Source organism: Cydia pomonella, chromosome 20 (genome assembly GCF_033807575.1).
Source record: "Cydia pomonella isolate Wapato2018A chromosome 20, ilCydPomo1, whole genome shotgun sequence".
NCBI classification, from domain to species: Eukaryota; Metazoa; Arthropoda; class Insecta; order Lepidoptera; family Tortricidae; genus Cydia; species Cydia pomonella.
In genome coordinates this window covers 897,122-916,348 of record NC_084722.1, presented here as the reverse complement: position 1 = coordinate 916,348, position 19,227 = coordinate 897,122, and the positions used below count along the sequence as shown (strand labels likewise).

General features: G+C 38.3%; 1 protein-coding gene and 1 long non-coding RNA gene across 2 annotated transcripts; one reads left to right on the top strand and one right to left on the bottom strand.

Annotated features, from left to right (window-relative positions):
* The first annotated feature begins 600 nt into the window (after positions 1-600).
* Positions 601-2,879, top strand: LOC133529094 (uncharacterized). Its single transcript, XR_009801096.1, has 3 exons — positions 601-954; positions 2,309-2,386; positions 2,502-2,879. It is a non-coding gene; the product is annotated as an uncharacterized LOC133529094 (long non-coding RNA).
* On the bottom strand, positions 2,790-18,118 carry LOC133529088 (protein takeout). Its single transcript, XM_061866711.1, has 6 exons — positions 17,996-18,118; positions 6,133-6,225; positions 5,713-5,860; positions 4,668-4,801; positions 4,215-4,380; positions 2,790-3,308 (listed from the first exon to the last, which is right to left on the bottom strand). Exons 1-6 carry the CDS (start codon positions 18,048-18,050, stop codon positions 3,170-3,172), a joined length of 735 nt encoding a protein of 244 aa, XP_061722695.1. The 5' UTR covers positions 18,051-18,118; the 3' UTR covers positions 2,790-3,169.
* Positions 18,119-19,227: the final 1,109 nt, after the last annotated feature.

The following is a 19,227-nucleotide window of genomic DNA, read 5'->3' as shown; positions in this document are numbered from 1 at the left end:
TCGTCTGTCGATTTCTGTCTTACTTTCAACTTTGCCTACTTCAGAACAAACGCCGCGTCAAAACTGTAGAAGTAAAGCCCGACCAGGAATATATGATCATTGTCAAGAGGGCGCTGTTATTCCCATGTATAGGGAGCGTGCATGAACTGCAGCACAGGAGCCGTCAGATTTTTGGTGTGAGGCGTAAATGTGATGTTTATTGTTCCGATGTAGCCCACAAGATGGCAGAACCTACTATGCACAAGAAAACACGTGACGTATAAATGTATATGTTTATGGTTCCGATTCAGGCCACAAGATGGCAGACCCTCCAACGCGCACGGTCCCTATAGGGTGACTGTTCAGTTTAGTATGAAAGATTTAGTTTCAATAAAAATTCCGCAATATGGCGGGTGATCATATATTAGTGGTCAGGCTTTACACCAATGCTTGGTGGGCAACAATGAACCCGGCTAAATTACGTAAGTTGTTTTTGGTATGTTGTCAGGAATGCTAAAACTTCTTTTTAATTTCATCGCATTCCGTATTTCTGTCCTTTATGGACGCACGCATATGTCAACTCTATAGTAGGTATAATTCCTAGTGAGTATTATATTCTTTGGTATAATTGCTTTAAGCAACTAAACTTTAACGAAGTGTGTCTCTTTGAATTTAACTGCCAGCAAAAGATTATTACTGTCATAAAAAAACTGACACTGTCAAACGAAATCCTGAAACTATGCTTACCAGAATATTTAGTTTATATTAGTATTTAATTCTCAATACTGTAAAAGTCTTTATCAATATGCAGTATTGAGGAGAAACTGGAAATGAAACCCGAAGCGACAAATACATGGAGTTTTTTTCAAGCCATCTGCTTTTTTATATTATTTTATGCCGCGGTGCTCTCGATTCGGCGGCTGGCTGTCATCTCCTTCCAGTCTGACGATAGCTGCTGACTCTCTGCCTTAGAAGGTATTTATTTATTTATTTAGGTTTGCCTATTGATGCAATATATATATATATATATATAGTCCTCCTCATCGTTTTCGATGACGGCGACCCCAAATAAACACATTATGGACGTTGTCTAGCGTGAGCCCTAATGTGGCTGGCGTAGTATTGATGCAATACAACCAATACTACGCTACCTACTAATACTATATTACTTCCTACAATATATGGTACGATTCATTTCTACAATCCGTCGTGACAGACCGATCGAAGCGACGGCAGGGGGAGGAAACTAGAGCGATCGGGCGTTCTCAGCTCCATTCGGCTCAGCATTGCTCCGAGAAATTATTAGCCAATAGGATACTAGCAAAAACATCACAGTCAGGAGCTGATTTGACAAGTGCGTTTAGGTATTGTAAGGCGCGAACTAACGGTGAGTTCCTGTACGCCACAGTGCGCGCTTTAGGAACTGCCAGTAAGTCGCGCTTACGTGGCCTAAAATTCGTCTTTGATTTGCGTCTTTGATTATATGGCTCTTTGCAATCAACGGTGCGATTTTTGTCTCCTACTTGGCGCCGCACACACTGCATCGATCGCGCATCGATCGCAACGACCGATTACTCTGCGTATGACTCGCAGAGTCCTATCGTCACGATTTTCGTCAGAATTATCGAAGTGATTAATCGTACCATATATGGGAAGACACGGCATGCATGTAAGTAGAGAGAAAGTAAGAAAGAGCTGGTAGCTTCCTCGCTCAACGTATAAGCCTCAAAATTCAGCGAGGGAATGTCGCCAGCGTCGGCGGTACTATTTTTAGATTTATAGTCTGTACTATAAATGGGTACTGCAGTACCCATTTTTAGATTTATAATCTGTCACATAGCATTGGCTCCAGAGAAAAAAAGCGGCAAATTTAAAAAATGTAGGGGCGAATTATGGTCGTCCCATAGAAAATTTGAAATTCGCGCCTTTTTCTTCTGAAAAACTTGTTTGGCCGGTAATACCTACTCTAGTCCTATTTTAGATTTATTACAATTCCGTCTAAGCTAACTTTGCATCTACGTAAACAGGAAAAAGTGTGGAAATGACATAATAAACAGTAAAACCACCCGATAATGGTCCAAAATCATCCAACTATGATGATCGAGAAATACCTTGAATATCTTTGTTCAGTAGGCATAGTACAGGAGTGGCGTGACAGAGTAGCCCGCGAGATAGACTACATCTCTCTCTATCACTCCTCCATATTAGTGCGACAATGACAGTTGCGTTTCGTTCACTACGGAGCCAATGAGTAATTGAAATAAAAAAGTTTCTTTATCTCAGCCATATTAACAGAAAAATACTCGCCTACACTATATATTTCTTTCAGGATTTCTCTTTAGCATGGGAGAGACGAAAGAGGCGATTATACTCGGCTTCGTGATTTATTTCGTTCTAATAACGCTTTGTAAGTATTTCTTTTTCAAATAAATTATTATGAAATGGAATTTCACAACAAAATAGTGAAGAAAATTTTTGAGATCAGCGCCATCTACTCGTTAAACGAAGAACTTCTTTCGCAGTACTTATAATCAACGAAGCGTTCTGCAAAGCGGTCTGCATGAAGTATGCCCGCCAAGTCGCTAACGGAAACCTGCAAGACATAGAAACCAACGAGAGAAGACCCTCAAAAGTCATCACAAGGTCCCCTTCGCGATACGACCGAGGCGACGTACCTAAACATTACTACCCGAATAACAACTGTATGTATGTCGTTTAAGTAGTGTGAACAATTTCCAATAGATGGCGTTAAAACTATTAGTTCTGCTACTCACCGACAGGTAGCGTGGTTTTCAAAACCAAACAAAATGTTAGTTCGTAAAAAAGTTTAATTTATTATCAATCTTACATTACCAATGAAATAAATATAGAAAATCAGACGTTTCTTAATGCTAAACCCACTTAAACACTACTTTTATTCTTAGTTTGTCTTAATATAAATAATTATTCTTGTTTTCTTATTACAAATCCGTCATTAAAGTTTTCTACAATTCATAATAATAATTTCATTTAAATTTAATGGTGTAGACAGAAATTTTAAGGTTGTATTATTAATATATTATAAAGACTTTGGTTTCTTCTCAATAAATAAGTAATATCAAAAACAAACGACATTGTTCATAGGATTTTTCTCTGTTGCGTTTCTGTTGAAAGTCCAGATCTTTAAAATTAGTGAGAACTTAAGTCTAATTCAGTCTTCTAGAAATATTTTATTCATAGGCACCTTATCGAAGATGGTGTTAGTGACGTTTTGGAACACGGAGCTGAGACTCTTTTCGTAGGATTCCTTTAGCTCGTTGAACACTAGTTCTGAGTTCTCGTTCAGGAACCTAGAAATAACGAAACAAAAAGTCAAGTATCTGTCACTAAATCATTAAAATGGGTTTGTAGTAATTTCGTTATAACGAAAATTAGGTATATGTTTAAAAATTGGGATTGTCATTTAGTCCAATCTGTAGAGTTGAACTAAGCTTTGTATAATCTGTTTTTTAGCTGAAGTATGAAGGTACTGCCCATGGAAAATATGTAGTATGGAACGCATATATGTTTTTTGCGTAAAAAAATATTGAATATTAATGAACAAAATCCCTGCTCCGTCAAAACCGTTAAGACAAAACACCAAACCGGTGCCCTTAAGATGACTTAGTATTTCCCTAAGGCGTGTAAAAAGAAGAAATGGAAGTATTTGCACGCTTCTGACAAGCTTCCGTGGCTTAGTGGATTGAAAGAAAGGGCGCAAGTTCGGGACTTTCCGGAAGCGGGAAAACTTGTATAAATATTTATAGTATCGCTCGCAGACGTATTTTTTTTTATACTACGTCGGTGGCAAACAAGCATACGGCCCGCCTGATGGTAAGCAGTCTCCGTAGCCTATGTACGCCTGCAACTCCAGAGGAGTTACATGCGCGTTGCCGACCCTGAACCACACCCCCCCCCCCCCTCGTTGAGCTCTCTGGCAACCTTACTCAGCGGCAGGAACACAACACTATGAGTAGGGTCTAGTGTTATTTGGCTGCGGTTTTCTGTAAGGTGGAGGTACTTCCCCAGTTGGGCTCTGCTCTAGATCTGGAATAACATCCGCTGTGCTGTACCCTACCACACAAATCGAGATGAAATACCTCTCTTTTGGACGTAGTTTAAGGACGTACCCGGGTCCAAATCCGGGTATGTGTTTGATAAAAAATAGTTTAAGCTTACTATTTCTATGTTCTCAAGTAATAAAACTTTGATCTTACAAGTTCATCTGGTCGCCGAGCCGCTTGTCTCCGTTGAAGAGGTTGGTGAAGTGCAGGAACACCCGCTTCGGGAAGAAGCGGACTTTGTAGTCCTTGATGTGCATGTATGTCTGTCCGTCGCGTAACACCGGCTCGCCTATTAGATCATGCTTCACTACTAGGTTCACTGGAATCGCATATAAAAATTGCATATTAATTAAGGTTAAGGATTAAGAAAAAATCGTCCACCAGTGTTTAATAGCTGATGAAGATGGCGTGTACATCGTTATTGAGTTGCCGCGTAATTGACGACCTGTCTGGCCTAGTGGGTAGGGACCCTGCTTATGAAGCTGATGGTCCTGGGTGTGGAGAGCACGTAGAATAGTTCCTGTTTTATAAGACCCAGTACCCAGTATTTACTTAAAACGACAAACCACAACTTTTCCTCTACTGCCTCCAATGATAATGACTTACCCATAGTAACATTGGCGACACCTTTCCCTTGGATGGGTAGCACCAGGATCCGACCCTTCATCACGTAGTCAGCTATGAACTCCATCTTTGGAGTCAGGGAGTTGGTCACCAGGCGGTAATGTTTCAAGTCGGCTCTGGAAATGAAAACGGATGATGATAATCACTAAAAGTACGAATTTTTTATAGGAGTTGTCCAGTTTTCCACGTTTGCTTAGCATCAATGTATCCTTGGCTTTAAGACTCGTCTCAGTTTTTCAGACCCTTATAAAAGTCAAAGCTTAACGAAACCTTGTAGTAAATTTTAACTAAACCCCATTCTTTTGTTGAGACTGGAGTCATTTTCAAATAACTACCTAATTTATAATATATTTAATTACTTCCAAATGAGTCCAAAATGGACTTTCATGTGAAACTGATGTGTTGTACACAAATCAGACAATGACGCTTATTTTCCTTACTGTTCGTATGATATATCTGTTTTAAAAAAAAACTAGTCTTTATTCGGAGTTCGGAGGCACAAGTATTTTTGAGTTGCGCTTCAAAATAACTCAATAAAGGACCTGACTTGGCACTTAAGAGACTCGAAAGTAATTTAATCGTTGAGGCTCGTTAAAAGCAGTGGAGTCTTCAAATGTATCTGATCATAGGCCTCTCTTTTAGATACTCCAAACTTCAATTGTTCTGGTCCCGAGTTAATCGGATGAAATACAGATCTAATCCAGAAGTGACCTGACATTTTCCGAATGTCACCGACCCAACAAGCGAACGGCTAGGCGCTTCTTTCATCCGAATGTGGCTACCGTTCTGTTAATATTTTTGACCACCTGTCATATATCACTCTGCCTAGTAATATGTCACACCCAACTCCATTTTAGTTTGGTAACGACGCAACCCACGTCTTGAACCTTGGCGAGGAGTCGGATCTCGACATTCTTCACTCGATCTTGAAGATAGATGATAAGCATGGCGCGCTCCACGGCTCTCTGTGCTACTCGGGAATTTATGCACAGCCTTCTTAGTATTTAATTATATCTAGGTTCCGTACTTGTAAGTGGTGAGGATAGTTTCCGCCAGCCCATGAAGTTGTATCTTCCTGTAGTTCTGCGCTAGGACCACGGGACCGGCGCCGGATTGTATGTTAATGGCCGCTACGAGGAGGGGCTCTAGTGATGGCACAACGAGCTCGGGAATGCCTGAAATCGTTATAACATTGTAATTTTAGTTTATGAACCTAATATTGACAGTAGTCCAATCTCCTTACTTTTACTCTAGATTCCGTTAAACTACTAATCAAAAAGCGAGTAGCGATGAGGGTGTATTCCTCGCGAGTAGCGATGAGGGCTGGACATCGTTGGAGTCTTATTTCTTTGAAACGTTAAAGGCATAAAACTAAAGTCAAGTACGTTCCTCTCGTAGTCTATAGAGGAATTAGCTGGGTAATCAGAATCAATCTTATACGAATCACCTTTCCTCATCTTCCTGAGGGCATCAGGAACGGCAGCTTTCAGGCATTCGTTCAGCTGCGGGTCCTTCTGTCGGCATCTCACGAAATTCTCCGCTGAAAATAATGTTTTATTATCATTAAATATTTTAAGTTTTCTATTATATTTCAGGAGATTTATTAAAATGTTTTTTTTTTGTAATGAGTCCCAGTTGTTGAGCCACGGAAAGTTTTTAGGAAATGTTATGGTTTAGTATAGTAATGGTATAGTATGCATGTTATCATGTACAGTACGTTTTGAAAAACATATAAGTATGGTTCGATTACACCAAGTCATTTCCATCGTAGTTCGTAAACATTTGCATGCATAAATATATGACATGATGACAAAATATTGACACTCATATGTTGTTTCCGTACACGAGTTTAATGACACTAATAATCAATGTAATATCCATGACCCATTCATGGATTAGGACAGTGTCACAAAGACGTGCCAGGCTCATAAAGTACCGTATTTATTTCGCAGATCTATCCTTTCGCTTTATGAGCACTCCAACCTTCGTCGTACGTGGCCAAGATTCATAGCCTAGCTGACCCTCAGATAAAAGGGAGTGTTGACCTAATGGTCCCTATTATGATAGGTACCTTTACTCACATTTAATGCCAAGAAAACGTATATGTGTTCACTGAAAACGGGGTGTCCGACACCGTAAGTGTTATAGGACTAATCACTGGGCGACCAGATACACTGAAAAAAATAGATAGCCGAACTGGTTTTGTAACTTTACTAAATAACTAAACTACGGTTATAAGAAAATAAACTTTGCATAAATTTACAAACTTATTTTGTAGTGTATACCCAGTACCTGAACACTGATAGCCAAACACGGTTTTGTAACATATAACACATAGTTCGCAAGTCCCAATTTTTGTGTATTTATTTAATTTTTATTTAATTAGGATTACCAACAGATACATCTTACATGCTCTTAAATCTATATGACAATCAGGACTGATGCTTATCTAATTATAGGTAACCACATCTTATATAAGTGTCTTCTACCAGTGAACATGCAGTAATCTTACGGTTAAATTAATTAGTACCAGTACATTACATTAACTAATGCTATTCGTACAACTAGGATGATGGTACGAGTAAATAGTTGATAACAATTATTAACTACTTATATACAAATATTTTGTATAAATATTTTATTAAGTATTTTATTAAGTGTAAACAGTAACCAAAATTTTGTTACAGTTATGCAAACCATTTCTTTCAGTGTAGTTTACCATACATCTTACATTTATCACAAAGTGTTGCTTCACACCAATTCACAGTCCACTCAGGTGTGCTTGAGCCATCGCCAATCACAAGGCCTAGTCTAGTCACAGACCTTGTCACAAATAGGTACCCCACGATGATAACTATACGGGTTTCGAAACTGCGGTCAATCAACCCGAACTCTTGCAATAAGTATAATTACCTCATTTAAATAAGCGGTAGGTAATTTTGTATATTTAAAGCGGTTCTAAAATATGGGGATTTCAAAATTGTACATATTTAAAGCGGTTCCCAAGATGTTTCAAAATGAGCCCTGCTGACCTCGAGTAATGAAAGAATTGATAAGTAAGTTCGACTGATGAAGGCGAATGAATGAATGAATGAAAGTTTATTCACAAGAACATATGGTACATTATAATCTAATCTAATGATTAGATATAGTTAATTGTGGGTCTCTATTGTTTCCCATAAAGTTTTAAGTCATAATGTATTGTTTGTCCGCATTTTCGTTAGTCATAATTTGGTTTTTCTCAGAAACGCGTAACTTTTCAGGATTGCCATAAAACAAACCTAACCTAACCTAACCTATCTATAGGATAATCTAAGGAAATTCCTGAAAAGTTAACGGTTTCAGAGTTATGACTAATGATAATATGACTATCATTACATTATGACTTTCAATAATTATGTCAAACAAAGGGATCCGAGTTAATTGTACATTATTGACCCTTGGTATGTTCGGTCTTAGGGCATGTGACATTTTTTTTTTAATATTTTTTTTTAAATATTATAGGACATTATTACACAAATTGACTAAGTCCCACAGTAAGCTCAATAAGGCTTGTGTCGAGGGTACATAACTTAGACAACGATATATATAATATATAAATACTTAAATACATAGAAAACACCCATGACTCAGGGACAAATATCCATGCTCATCACACAAATACATGCCCTTACCAGGATTTGAACCCGAGACCATCAGCTTCGTAGGCAGGGATATTACCCACTAGGCCAAACCGGTCGTCAAAATTTATATTGACACAGTTCATGCATGTAAAAGGAAAATGCATGGCGATGATGGCGACTGTACCTACTGACCAACAAACGTTAATGTTGCTTGACTATAAGTCGCAAGTTACTACTAGGTAGGTTCCTAACTTATAAGTCACTGGTTGGTGTAACACGTACTGTAAAACATCCCAATTATAGTCCAGGGTGCGTAGACAATTTTAATATTACTCTTCCACATTAGTGCGACAGAGACAGTTGTCACAACTTCAAGAAGCGAGATGACCTCTGTCGTAGTTGTTTGTATGCTTTTGTCGTGCCAATGCGTACTCTCCTTATTTAAGTCGGTTAAACATCTACTTCCGCCGAACTTGACCTAGCTCGCTACATTTCTCGCTTATCGCTTGCGCAACCGCTTTCGACGTTACGTGCGCTGGCGCAGGCTATACTGTCCATTGTCAAGGCAGGAGCGGAAGCGGAAAACGGTAGTTCGTTTGACATCGCCAGAGGAGCAGTGCATTACAGTTACATTTTTACCGTTCCAGTGTTTATACATATTCATATTCTTTCTAATGTTATAAAACATATATAGGTCAAGAATTTTATTAAATTACTTCGAATAAAAGTTTTACCATAAAATTTCCTACGTTGGTTAGTTTCACTCTACGATCAATACTTTAGGAGCTACAGAGTGTTTAATTTAACAAAGAGACGAAAAATAAACGCTTGAAGAAAACGTTGTTTTTTCGTAATTGTTCATCACAACTCAAATTTTTAGTTTAGAATAGGCAAGATTAGTCACCTGCTGACCAAATATAAAAAACGGCCAAGAACACGTCGGGCCATGCTGAGTGTAGTGTCCTATTTTAGCGTCCAAATGTTTTTTTTATGTCTGCATGCCTTATTTTTAATGTACTACGCTGTGGCTTTAAAAAAAATGTATTTTCTTTCTTCTTTCTTTCAAACAAGGATGTGTTTCGATATTCTTAGCCACTCCGGCCATCCCTACCTATTGTACAAATAGAGCGCATCGCTCTAGCGCAAATCGCTGCGCACATCGTTCCGCTTACGCTTAAGCCGTAGCCTTACCGCAGAGTTACGTTACGTGTTTTAACGTGCGCTAAGAGTTACGTATCTCTTTGTTTCGGTTACGATGGTTGCGTGAAGTGATCGACGTTATATCTTCTTTTTGATACAGTGAATAAACAAGCATAAGGTATGCGCTCATTGATGCTGATTGACGTAAATTGACGTTGCTTGCAATTCTTATCGTGGACATTTCTCTACTTGTTTATATTACTTATTTTAGTTAAATATATATAGTAGTTAGATCACGACGTCCAAGTCCGAATAAGTGCTGCTTGGGCAAAATGGCGAGAAGTAACCGGTGTCATCTGCGACCCTAGGATACCGGTGAAGCTAAAGGGCCTTGTGTACAAGAGCATCATCCGACCAGTCCTACTATATGGTAGCGAGACCTGGCCTGTCCTCGGAAGACATGTCCAGCAGCTTCACGTCACCGAAATGAAGATGTTGCGATGGATGTGTGGCGTTACGCGATTAGATCGCATACGTAACGAACACATTCGTGGCAGCCTTGGAATTCGTGACGTAGCGGATAAGCTGCAGGAAAGTCGCCTCCGATGGTATGGCCATATAAGCCGCAGACCAGTAGACTACGTCGCAAATAGATGCCTCAACCTCACTGTCTAAGGCCCTAGATCACGCGGCCGCGGTAGGCCTAAGAAGCGCTGGCTGGAGGTCGTGAGAGCGGACATGGTGGAGAGCAATCTCACACCTGAGGATGCCGAAGATCGGGCAAAGTGGAGAAGATTAAGTAGGAGAGCGGACCCTGGCGCTAGGCCGGGAAAACGCTAGGTTGAAGAAGAAGAAGAAGATATATAGTAGTTAAATAGCTATAGTATCAATACAACGTTTCTTGTGTGACGGATGTCTTGTACTATTAAGTGATAAGATAAACGAGAAAATATCACGCCGATAATCAATTTAATAAATGTATTTCGTGCTTAGCAAAAAAGTCTGATTATACAGCCACCGTAGTGGAACAGATAATAATAGATTAAGAAAATTTGGAACTATGAAATCATTTTTTTTCTACGTCTAACGCGATTGTTTCTTTTAGTTGCCCTATCACGCACATTGCACTCTGTCTGTCTGTCCATCTGTCGGTTACTAGGGACTTTGTAGGGATAGATTGAGGTCCGAGGACGAACTCAGTGTAGTTTTTTAATCATCACCAATTCACCATTACACGCAGGAAAAGAGGGGGTTCGCAGGAAAGTTTCTGCCCCCCGAAGCTATTATACATATGGGTAGAGAAATAACCAGCTTTTAGTCACCGATTTCAACTTAATATTTTACCGTAAAACTAGTATTACAAGTTATCATCGAACTAACGACCCCAGGAAAGCAAATTATGTAAACCTCGAGCGAGCAGAGCCGCAGGGCGTAACTAGTAGGAAGTTATTTAATATCTACGTAATGTGCCTAACCTAACTCAACATAGGCTGTTGCGTCATATTGTTTACCTACAAATTACTTATAACTTATAAGAAATTTGCGTCTTTTTAGTTACGTTTGCATTGTTTACGGATATTAATGTCACATGCACGTGCATGGTGCAAACGTTTTTAAAGTGTGTTCGGAAAGAGAAGAGTTGTTGAATGTATTGGGTCCCATGCATTCCACGACTCTTCTCTTTCCGCACAGACTCTATAAGCTTTTATTTAACTTTCCCTGTTAAGTGTGTAGGTATATTATTTTGTTAGTGTCAAATCTTGGAAGCTGAATTTGACCCACTTCCCGATTTCCGATTGAGCTGAAAATTTGCATACATACGTAAGTCGGGTGACAATGCAATATTATGGTACCATTGAGCTGATCTGATGATGGAGACAGGAGGTAGCCATAGGAACTCGGTTTTTAGAATTGTCTCGATGAATATTAGTTGTCCGTGGTACGAAAAGACTTCTACCAAAAATATTTATTTTTGTTAAAAACGTATATGAATTTATGATCAACTAAATACATGACATGACATTTGCCGTTTTCGCTAAACAAAATGCCAACTCATGGTAGCCACACCCCTATGTTTAGCCATTCATACACGTTTTACAAATGAGATTTGATTTTTTTTTTATCTCGGCTAATAATAAGACAAATTTCATATGTAGGCAGGTACTGGTCAATAGATCTTGGACAATCTCGGTGTTCAATACCATCGTTCTCCGAAAAGATTACTGGGGCATTCCACAAAAAGGTTTACTTCTTATCTGGAATGCCCCATCAGCAAGATAAATCTCATGGTACTGCGATTTCATTATTATCACTTGTCACTATGCCCGTCACTTTCGCACTTACATACTTGTTACGTGACAGGCATGGTGACGGGTGATAAAAATGCGATCCTGCTAGAGAGCTGGTCGATAGACCTTGAACGATCTCGGTGGTCAATACCATGGAACTTCCGAAACGACTCAAAAGGAATGCCAATCAGAACTTTACAACAAAAGGTACATTGATATGCCAAGGATGATGTTATTGAATGGGTGAATAAATGGTTGTGATTATTCATCATGATTTTAAGCCGTTTCCAACAGACAGCACCAGAGCGTGCACGGAAGAAGAGGAAACAACAAAACACATTCTCCTAGACTGCAAACAGGTAGAAGTATACAGGAACAAACACCTAAGGACTCCGTGCACACTAAAGGAGGCAGTTAGCAACCTGAAAGCCTTGCTAGGCTTCGTGGAGGAGCTGGGGTGGTTAGAGTAGCGCTACCTCGTTTCACTCAAAATCGGCACAATGGTTGTCGATTTGCGTAAAATGCCCAGAAGCACTAACTAAGCCTTTTCCAGGCCGCATCAATCTACAAGGTTTTCTCAAAAAATCCAAATATATTCCAATCAATCCAGCTCTGATGATTCATTTGAATACCCCTTTACGGCCGGGAAAAATATTTTGCAAAGATTCATAAAAAATGCATGTGAACCGTTTTTAATTGTTATAAAATACGCGTATAAAATGTTTAAAAAAATCCTAGTGTCCTTTATCATAAAAAAAATCGCGTGCACGAAAGTGACGTTCAGGAACTATCTGGAAATGCACGAACGTGCAAATTCATTGAGTTTTGTAAAATAATATGACTAAAACGCAACATTTTACAGAACAATGCATGTGTATGCTGCACATGCATAGCATATGAAGTAATCACTATTTAATTTAGCATAATTATCACAATTTTCTTTAAGAATCAACATCTTAACGATTAAAGAATGATTAAAAACAATAATCAACAATTGTAAAGTACTCTCAATTCAACTACATCTAAAGGAAATGCTTGAAAAAAATATTTTGACGTGTAACGAACACGTTGCATTTAATATAACGAGTAATAGCCCTGCTGAAGCAGTCTGAAGCAGTCTGAAATTGGCGGGCTCTTAGAGATTTGGTATCGTCAAATTGAAGCATCATCTGAAACATCACTCAGACGCCTCAGACATGCTTCACTACGTCGTTTTCTTGGTGGTTTAACCAACATTTCTAAGATTTTGAAGCGAAAATCGAGTAAATCCAGTATTTCGCACCTAGGACGGCCTATGGCATCACAATCAAGCGAATATCCATAAAATGAATATTGATTCATTCACATGTAAAAAGAAAGAAAGAATTTAGTTTCAGTGTCCATCTCCTTTTTAAAGAAAAGGTATATCAACGCCTCCCATGGGTTTATTAGTTCATAACTTTTTCTGAAGCTGTAACATACACGTATGACCGAATCTTTATCTCCCATCTCTTGACAACCTTAATACTGATCGTTCCCGAGCAGTTAGACAGTAGGAAAACATATTTGTTGTCTTTCCTCCTAACTAGTGACACTGGGTCTGTCACCATCAGCAGACTCTCTTTAGGTACATCTCATCGTATTCGTCGTTGATTCTTTGATTTCGTTTTCAATTCATTCAAAAAGCGAATAAGGGAATTCTTCGAGGTCATCGTATAATTCCTCAATATGTGATACTCGTATCATTATTGCACAAAATTTCAAGGAATTTTTTGCCTCTTAATGGACGCTTAAAAAAACACAAATCTAACATTACAAAACGAAAAGTATTATAAAACTATCAAACATATGACTATTTCTTTTGATTTGATTTTCTGCGCAGAAGCCGGATAGACAAAAACTTGCAAATAGTTATGACCATCGATTTACGGGCTACGGCCGAACCCACAAATTCGTGCACTTCTTTTTTACGAGCATGTAGTTTCCCCTTAATAACTTATTGTTACTCTAATTTGTGATAAATAAACACACATAACTCTTTTACTGTAATAATTAAGTATTAAATAACAAGTTTGATACCAAAATTATACAATATTAAGAACTTACGTGTGCCACTACTCCCATCCAAAAATGCCACCATCTTCAAAGCAGTCTCGCGACGGACTGATCCTACTGACCTGCGGTATTTAGTACTGAAACGTGTCGCTAATGTCTGCAGATTCGATCGGAATAGGTCTGAGCTCGAAAAGACAATTTACTTGCGGGCAGGATTTTTTAAAAGTAATTTGCAGAATTATATCGAACCGGTCGTAAAGGGTTATAAGTCACATTCCTCGAAAGTGCAAACTAATTTGAACCTTCAATCGTTATGCTAAAGTTGAAATTCTATTGGTGCGTATGTGGTCGATAAATTGTATTTTGCTTGGAAAAGGGTTAAGATGAAGATGAGGTGAGGTGTGTATTCGAGTCCAGAGTCGCTTACGAACTCCAAATATTTCTGAGTATGCTAGGAAGTCTGAGTTTTGGTTTTATACTGAATCGTTAAGACAGGGTATCGATCCAGGGCATGAAATGTTATAAAACTGTTCATCAAAATAGGTTAGAATTGTTACGTACGTACCTATAATTTAGCTACAAACAAACTGAAAACTACCAAGAAATTTTTGCCAAAAACTTATAGAATACGAGTACAATCCCACCAAAAACATTTTCATGCAAAATGTTGCCATGACGAGACCATAATTCTGGCTGCATTGTCAAAAAGCTATCAGATCTTCTTCAACAGCTAAACAAAAATATATACCTAAGTCTATTTGTACAACAATTTTACTTTTTAAAGGAAAATTACCTATAACTCTGAACAAACAAAATCATAAAATCATAAATAAATAGGCAATGAAAAAGCGCAGTGGACGCTCTTGACCCAAATACGATTCACATCAACAACATGGTATTTTGAGTGGTATTTTAATGGTATTTTAACAGTGCAGTTACCGTAATGACTCTTATACCCAAAGCTCTGGTAAACACACACTTTGTGCCGAAAATACGCTACCAGAGGCGAAAAAAGACAAACGATTATCAATGGCATATTAGGCTTAGAAGATGTTTATCGATACCGCCATCAGTTATCATAGCTAAAGAAGCGCTGGTGACCTAGCGGTAAGAGCGTGCGACTTGCAATAGTTGCAATCCGGAGGTAGCAGGTTCAAACCTCGGCTCGTACGCAGAGTTTTTCGGAACTTATGTATGAAATATCATTTGATATTTACTAGTCGCTTTTCGGTGAAAGAAAACATCGTGAGGAAACCGGACTAATCCCAGCAAGGCCTAGTTTATACCCTCTGGGTTGGAAGGTCAGATGGCAGTCGCTTTCGTAAAAACCAGTGCCTACGCCAAATCTTGGGATTAGTTGTCAAGCGGACCCCAGGCTCCCATGAGCCGTGGCAAAATGCCGGGACAACGCGAGGAAGAAAAGAAGGTATCATAGTTAACCTAAATTCCAGTGAAGCCTAAATCTGATTTATATCACAGATTCTACTTAAATCAGTAGTGGATCTTACCAAACTCCCTGAATTCTGTTCGACCCCTGGTGGAGCATATTAAGAGATCCTACTGGACAGAAGGGCTTGCAACTCTAGATTTGTCACATGCATAAAAATCGTGAGAGTCAGAATGGCGGGTGTACCTAAATAAAATCAAATGAAAACCATACCATATTTTTGTACCTAATTTGTACTATTTAGTACCTCCTTTAAAAAAAATTGTACCTCATGGTACTTAAAGTTATCACCAAAAACAGTACACCCGCCATCCTGACAGTCAGAATGGCGGGTGTACTTTATTACGATATATTCCCGTGGTTATTGATAAATTCTATAAAAGGCAAATTTTTGTACCTTTTTTGTACCTTCATATTTAATTATAATATTAGCCTTTTTATTTGTGGTTTCTAAGTTTCATTTATGTATGTATGTATGTCTTCTATAGTTATTATTACTATAGAGTAATAATAACTTAATGTTGCTAAGCAAAGTTATTTACTATTGTAAGTAAATAAAATATAAGTCTTACGATATTGTAGCCGCCGTGCAGATCAGGGTCTCGACGACTCAAATAAAACTTCGATTATATGAAGTGAAGTATAATCTTCCAAAAGGTACTGGTTTAGGGTTCTTGCCAAAACGGTTCAATGTAGAAAAGTGGGTGTTGATAGTATGAAGGATGATGAAAGAGTGATTTGCAATATTTGATCAGTTCAAAACGTGGTTTAAATTTAGGTGCCTTTAATTAGCCGCGTTAGAAAATATGTGGAGCGCTCCTATTGGTGCTTTTGAAAAGCCTCCGAATATTAGCCGAGCCCGACGGCTGCGTTTAGCTACTGCATTGATTTTTATACAATAATAAGTTGCATTCGCAACATTATTGTATTCGTTTTAGATTGATGTTACGTGTTGACTTTTGATATTCGTAGTCGATAATGCATAATGATTCCTCTTACAATGTACGTGTTTAATTTATCTCTGTCAAGGTTGTTTACCTAATCGATAATCATAGTATATTGGCATACTTAGTGCTAGAATATATCTGCATATTAACATGGCTAGGGATATATACAGCTTAGATCCACTACAGATCAGTTTTTTGTATGATATGTATAAGAGGCAAACGCGCAGACGAATTGCCTGATGGTAAGCGATTACTCTCGCCCAGGGACACCCGCAACATCAGAGAGAGAGAGAGAGAGAGAGAGAAAGATCACATTTAATTAAATATAGGTAAGTCGGAAAAGTGAGCTAATGTGGACAGTAAGGTAGAAAACAAAACACTAAACCCGAAATCAGCGTTTTTGATTTTTCTGACTTTAAAACTTATAGTAGTTATAGGTTTTTACGTTCAGAAAAAAAGTAATCTAGGTGTATGAAAACAACATTACTTTTTATTAAAGGCATTTGTATAAAAATGACAAGGAGAGCCGACTCCAGATAACGGGAAAGGCTTAGGTAGAAGAATAGGCATTAGTTACAAAATGATTTCAAACTTAATGAATTTGTGTCGTCAAAGAAAAAGTCTTATTTATTTGATAAAAAAATAGTACTGATTAAAAAAGTATTTGTGAAACAAATGTCTGCAAGCGTTAGGGTGGCGTAAATTTGTACGCCATCCTAAGACGTCGAGGGAACGAATAGAAAAATTCGCACAACGTGCAACGTTCGCACACATCTGGTAGGCCTCCGGCTTCCGTGGCTCAGTTGGCAGAAGCGATTAGACCTGTGTTCCAATGATCGCAGTTTCCAGTCCTGCCGGGGGTGTAAATTTCTCCATTTTTCATTTAATTTAATATTTGTAGGTACTGATAGTACTTACTGATTATTTCCGAAACATAATAGCATCACCAAAATAAATGACCACAGTTTTGAAACAGCTATACAGGTCAAAATTATGTGTGTATCAATATCAACTAGAGTCTGGTTGGAAAGAGAAGAGTCGTGGAATGTATTGGGTTCCATACATTCTACGACTCTTCTCTTTCCGCACAGACTCTACAATTGAATCTCCAAAATCGTAACTTACAAAAATAAAACTATTTATAAAGGGCTTAACCTTTTTTGAGGTAATAAAAACACACTCTTTCTAAGGAAAAAATAGCAGTTTTAGTACCTACATATTCAAGATTTTATTAACCTGCGACCTGCCCTGGCTTTGCACTGGTTACACAAACAAAATAAATTATACCTACACCTATACTTTCCTCTAGAATCACTCTATCAATTGGTGACAACCGCACGAAAACCCGTTCAGTAGTTTTTGAGTTTATCGCGAACACGCGGCACACGTTCGGCCCGATTTGAAGAATGAGATACGATAACGATAAGTTCAGCGGTGGCAGCATATGTAAGCGCAAAAGTGACGGGTATTGACAAGTGATAAAAATGGAACCATGCTGCCACCGCTGGTATAGATAAGTTCCCATTAGGATATCGTTTTTATGTCGTATAGTTAATTGACAGAAGCAGCTCGATTCGGGCAACAAATGTCACTTTGACGTTAGAAATATCGTATATCTTATTGGGATCATCATCGGAATCAATTTTGACATATCGTTTAGATATCGATCTTTTAAAGATCTTAAACGTGTCTGAATTATTCATTATTCGAATCGGGCCGTTTGTTTTTTAAGGTGTAGTGATATAAGGTTCCAATTCGGAAACAAAACAATTGCTCAAAGGACTCAGGGGATCCCTGTTTTTATCAATTTGTAAATAAATAAAAAACTCACGCAGCTCACTCCCGAACGCTACTCCGACGGTCACAACGGCAAGCACTCTCCACATGGCACTGTCACGCACTGTTGCAAAATGCGCGCCGCGCGGTGCACGCGCAGCTTTATGTGCTTACGGCGAGGGGGGCGCACGTTCCAATATATACACCGTCGGCCCGATTCGAAGAATGACAAACGATAAGTTCAGGTTTAGATAAGTTCTCAATTAGATATCGTTTGTATGTCGTATAATTGACAGAAGCAGCTCGATTCGGGCAACCAATGTCAATTTGTCGTTAGGAATATCGTAGATAGATCTTATCGGGATCACAGCGGATTCGAAATAAACGTCAATTTTGACATGTCGTTTAGTTATCGATATTTTAAAGATCTTAAACGTGTCTTAATCATTATTCTAATCGGGCCGCGTGTTTTTACTACGTTAATTTTAAGGGTACATTCCTGAGCTTAAATTAAGTTACTTTCTCAAAGAATTAATGGTATTATAATTAACTCCAAAATGGAGATAATCAATAATCATTTTTTATCTCTACCCCTGCGGAAGTTTAATCGATAGGGTGACGTGACGTACGCGTTTGCGTTAAGTTTGTATGGGATTTTGAGTTTCCAAAACGTCCCGCTTGGCGAGCTGTTTCTAAATCCCATACAAAATGAGACAACGCAAACGCGTACATCACGTCACGCTCTCGAATAAATTTACACTAGGGGTTCTGATAAGGCCCCTACGAGTGTGGATACTTGCCTTAGGCCAAGTTTACATATTGGTTAGTATTTAGTATGAGTTTATACATTTGCTACAAAACGAAAGTATAGGTAAAAAACTTAAGTAAGTCACCTGTTCTATGTAGTTGTGACGTGTTCGAATAGACATTTGTTTTGTTTGTGTGTGTCTTTTAAACATGTATTGTCTATTCGAACACGTCACAACTACATACAACAGGTGACTTACTTAAGTTTTTTACCTATAGTATCTCAAACGATTGATTTTTATAATGATATTGATATGTTGAGTTAAATTGTACCAGTATTACAACAACGCTATATACCTACAGATTTAATTACTTTTCTGAAAAGTAAAAAATTAATATTTGTTACATTTCCAAATTATTCCATTTAATTTTAGCCCTACCCCGAAGATAACGGAATCTCGGACTCTTCAAGTGGCATACGTCGTTTTTGAGTTGTTGGAATTTTGATTTTATTTCAATAGGGAGTATTACTGCAATGTT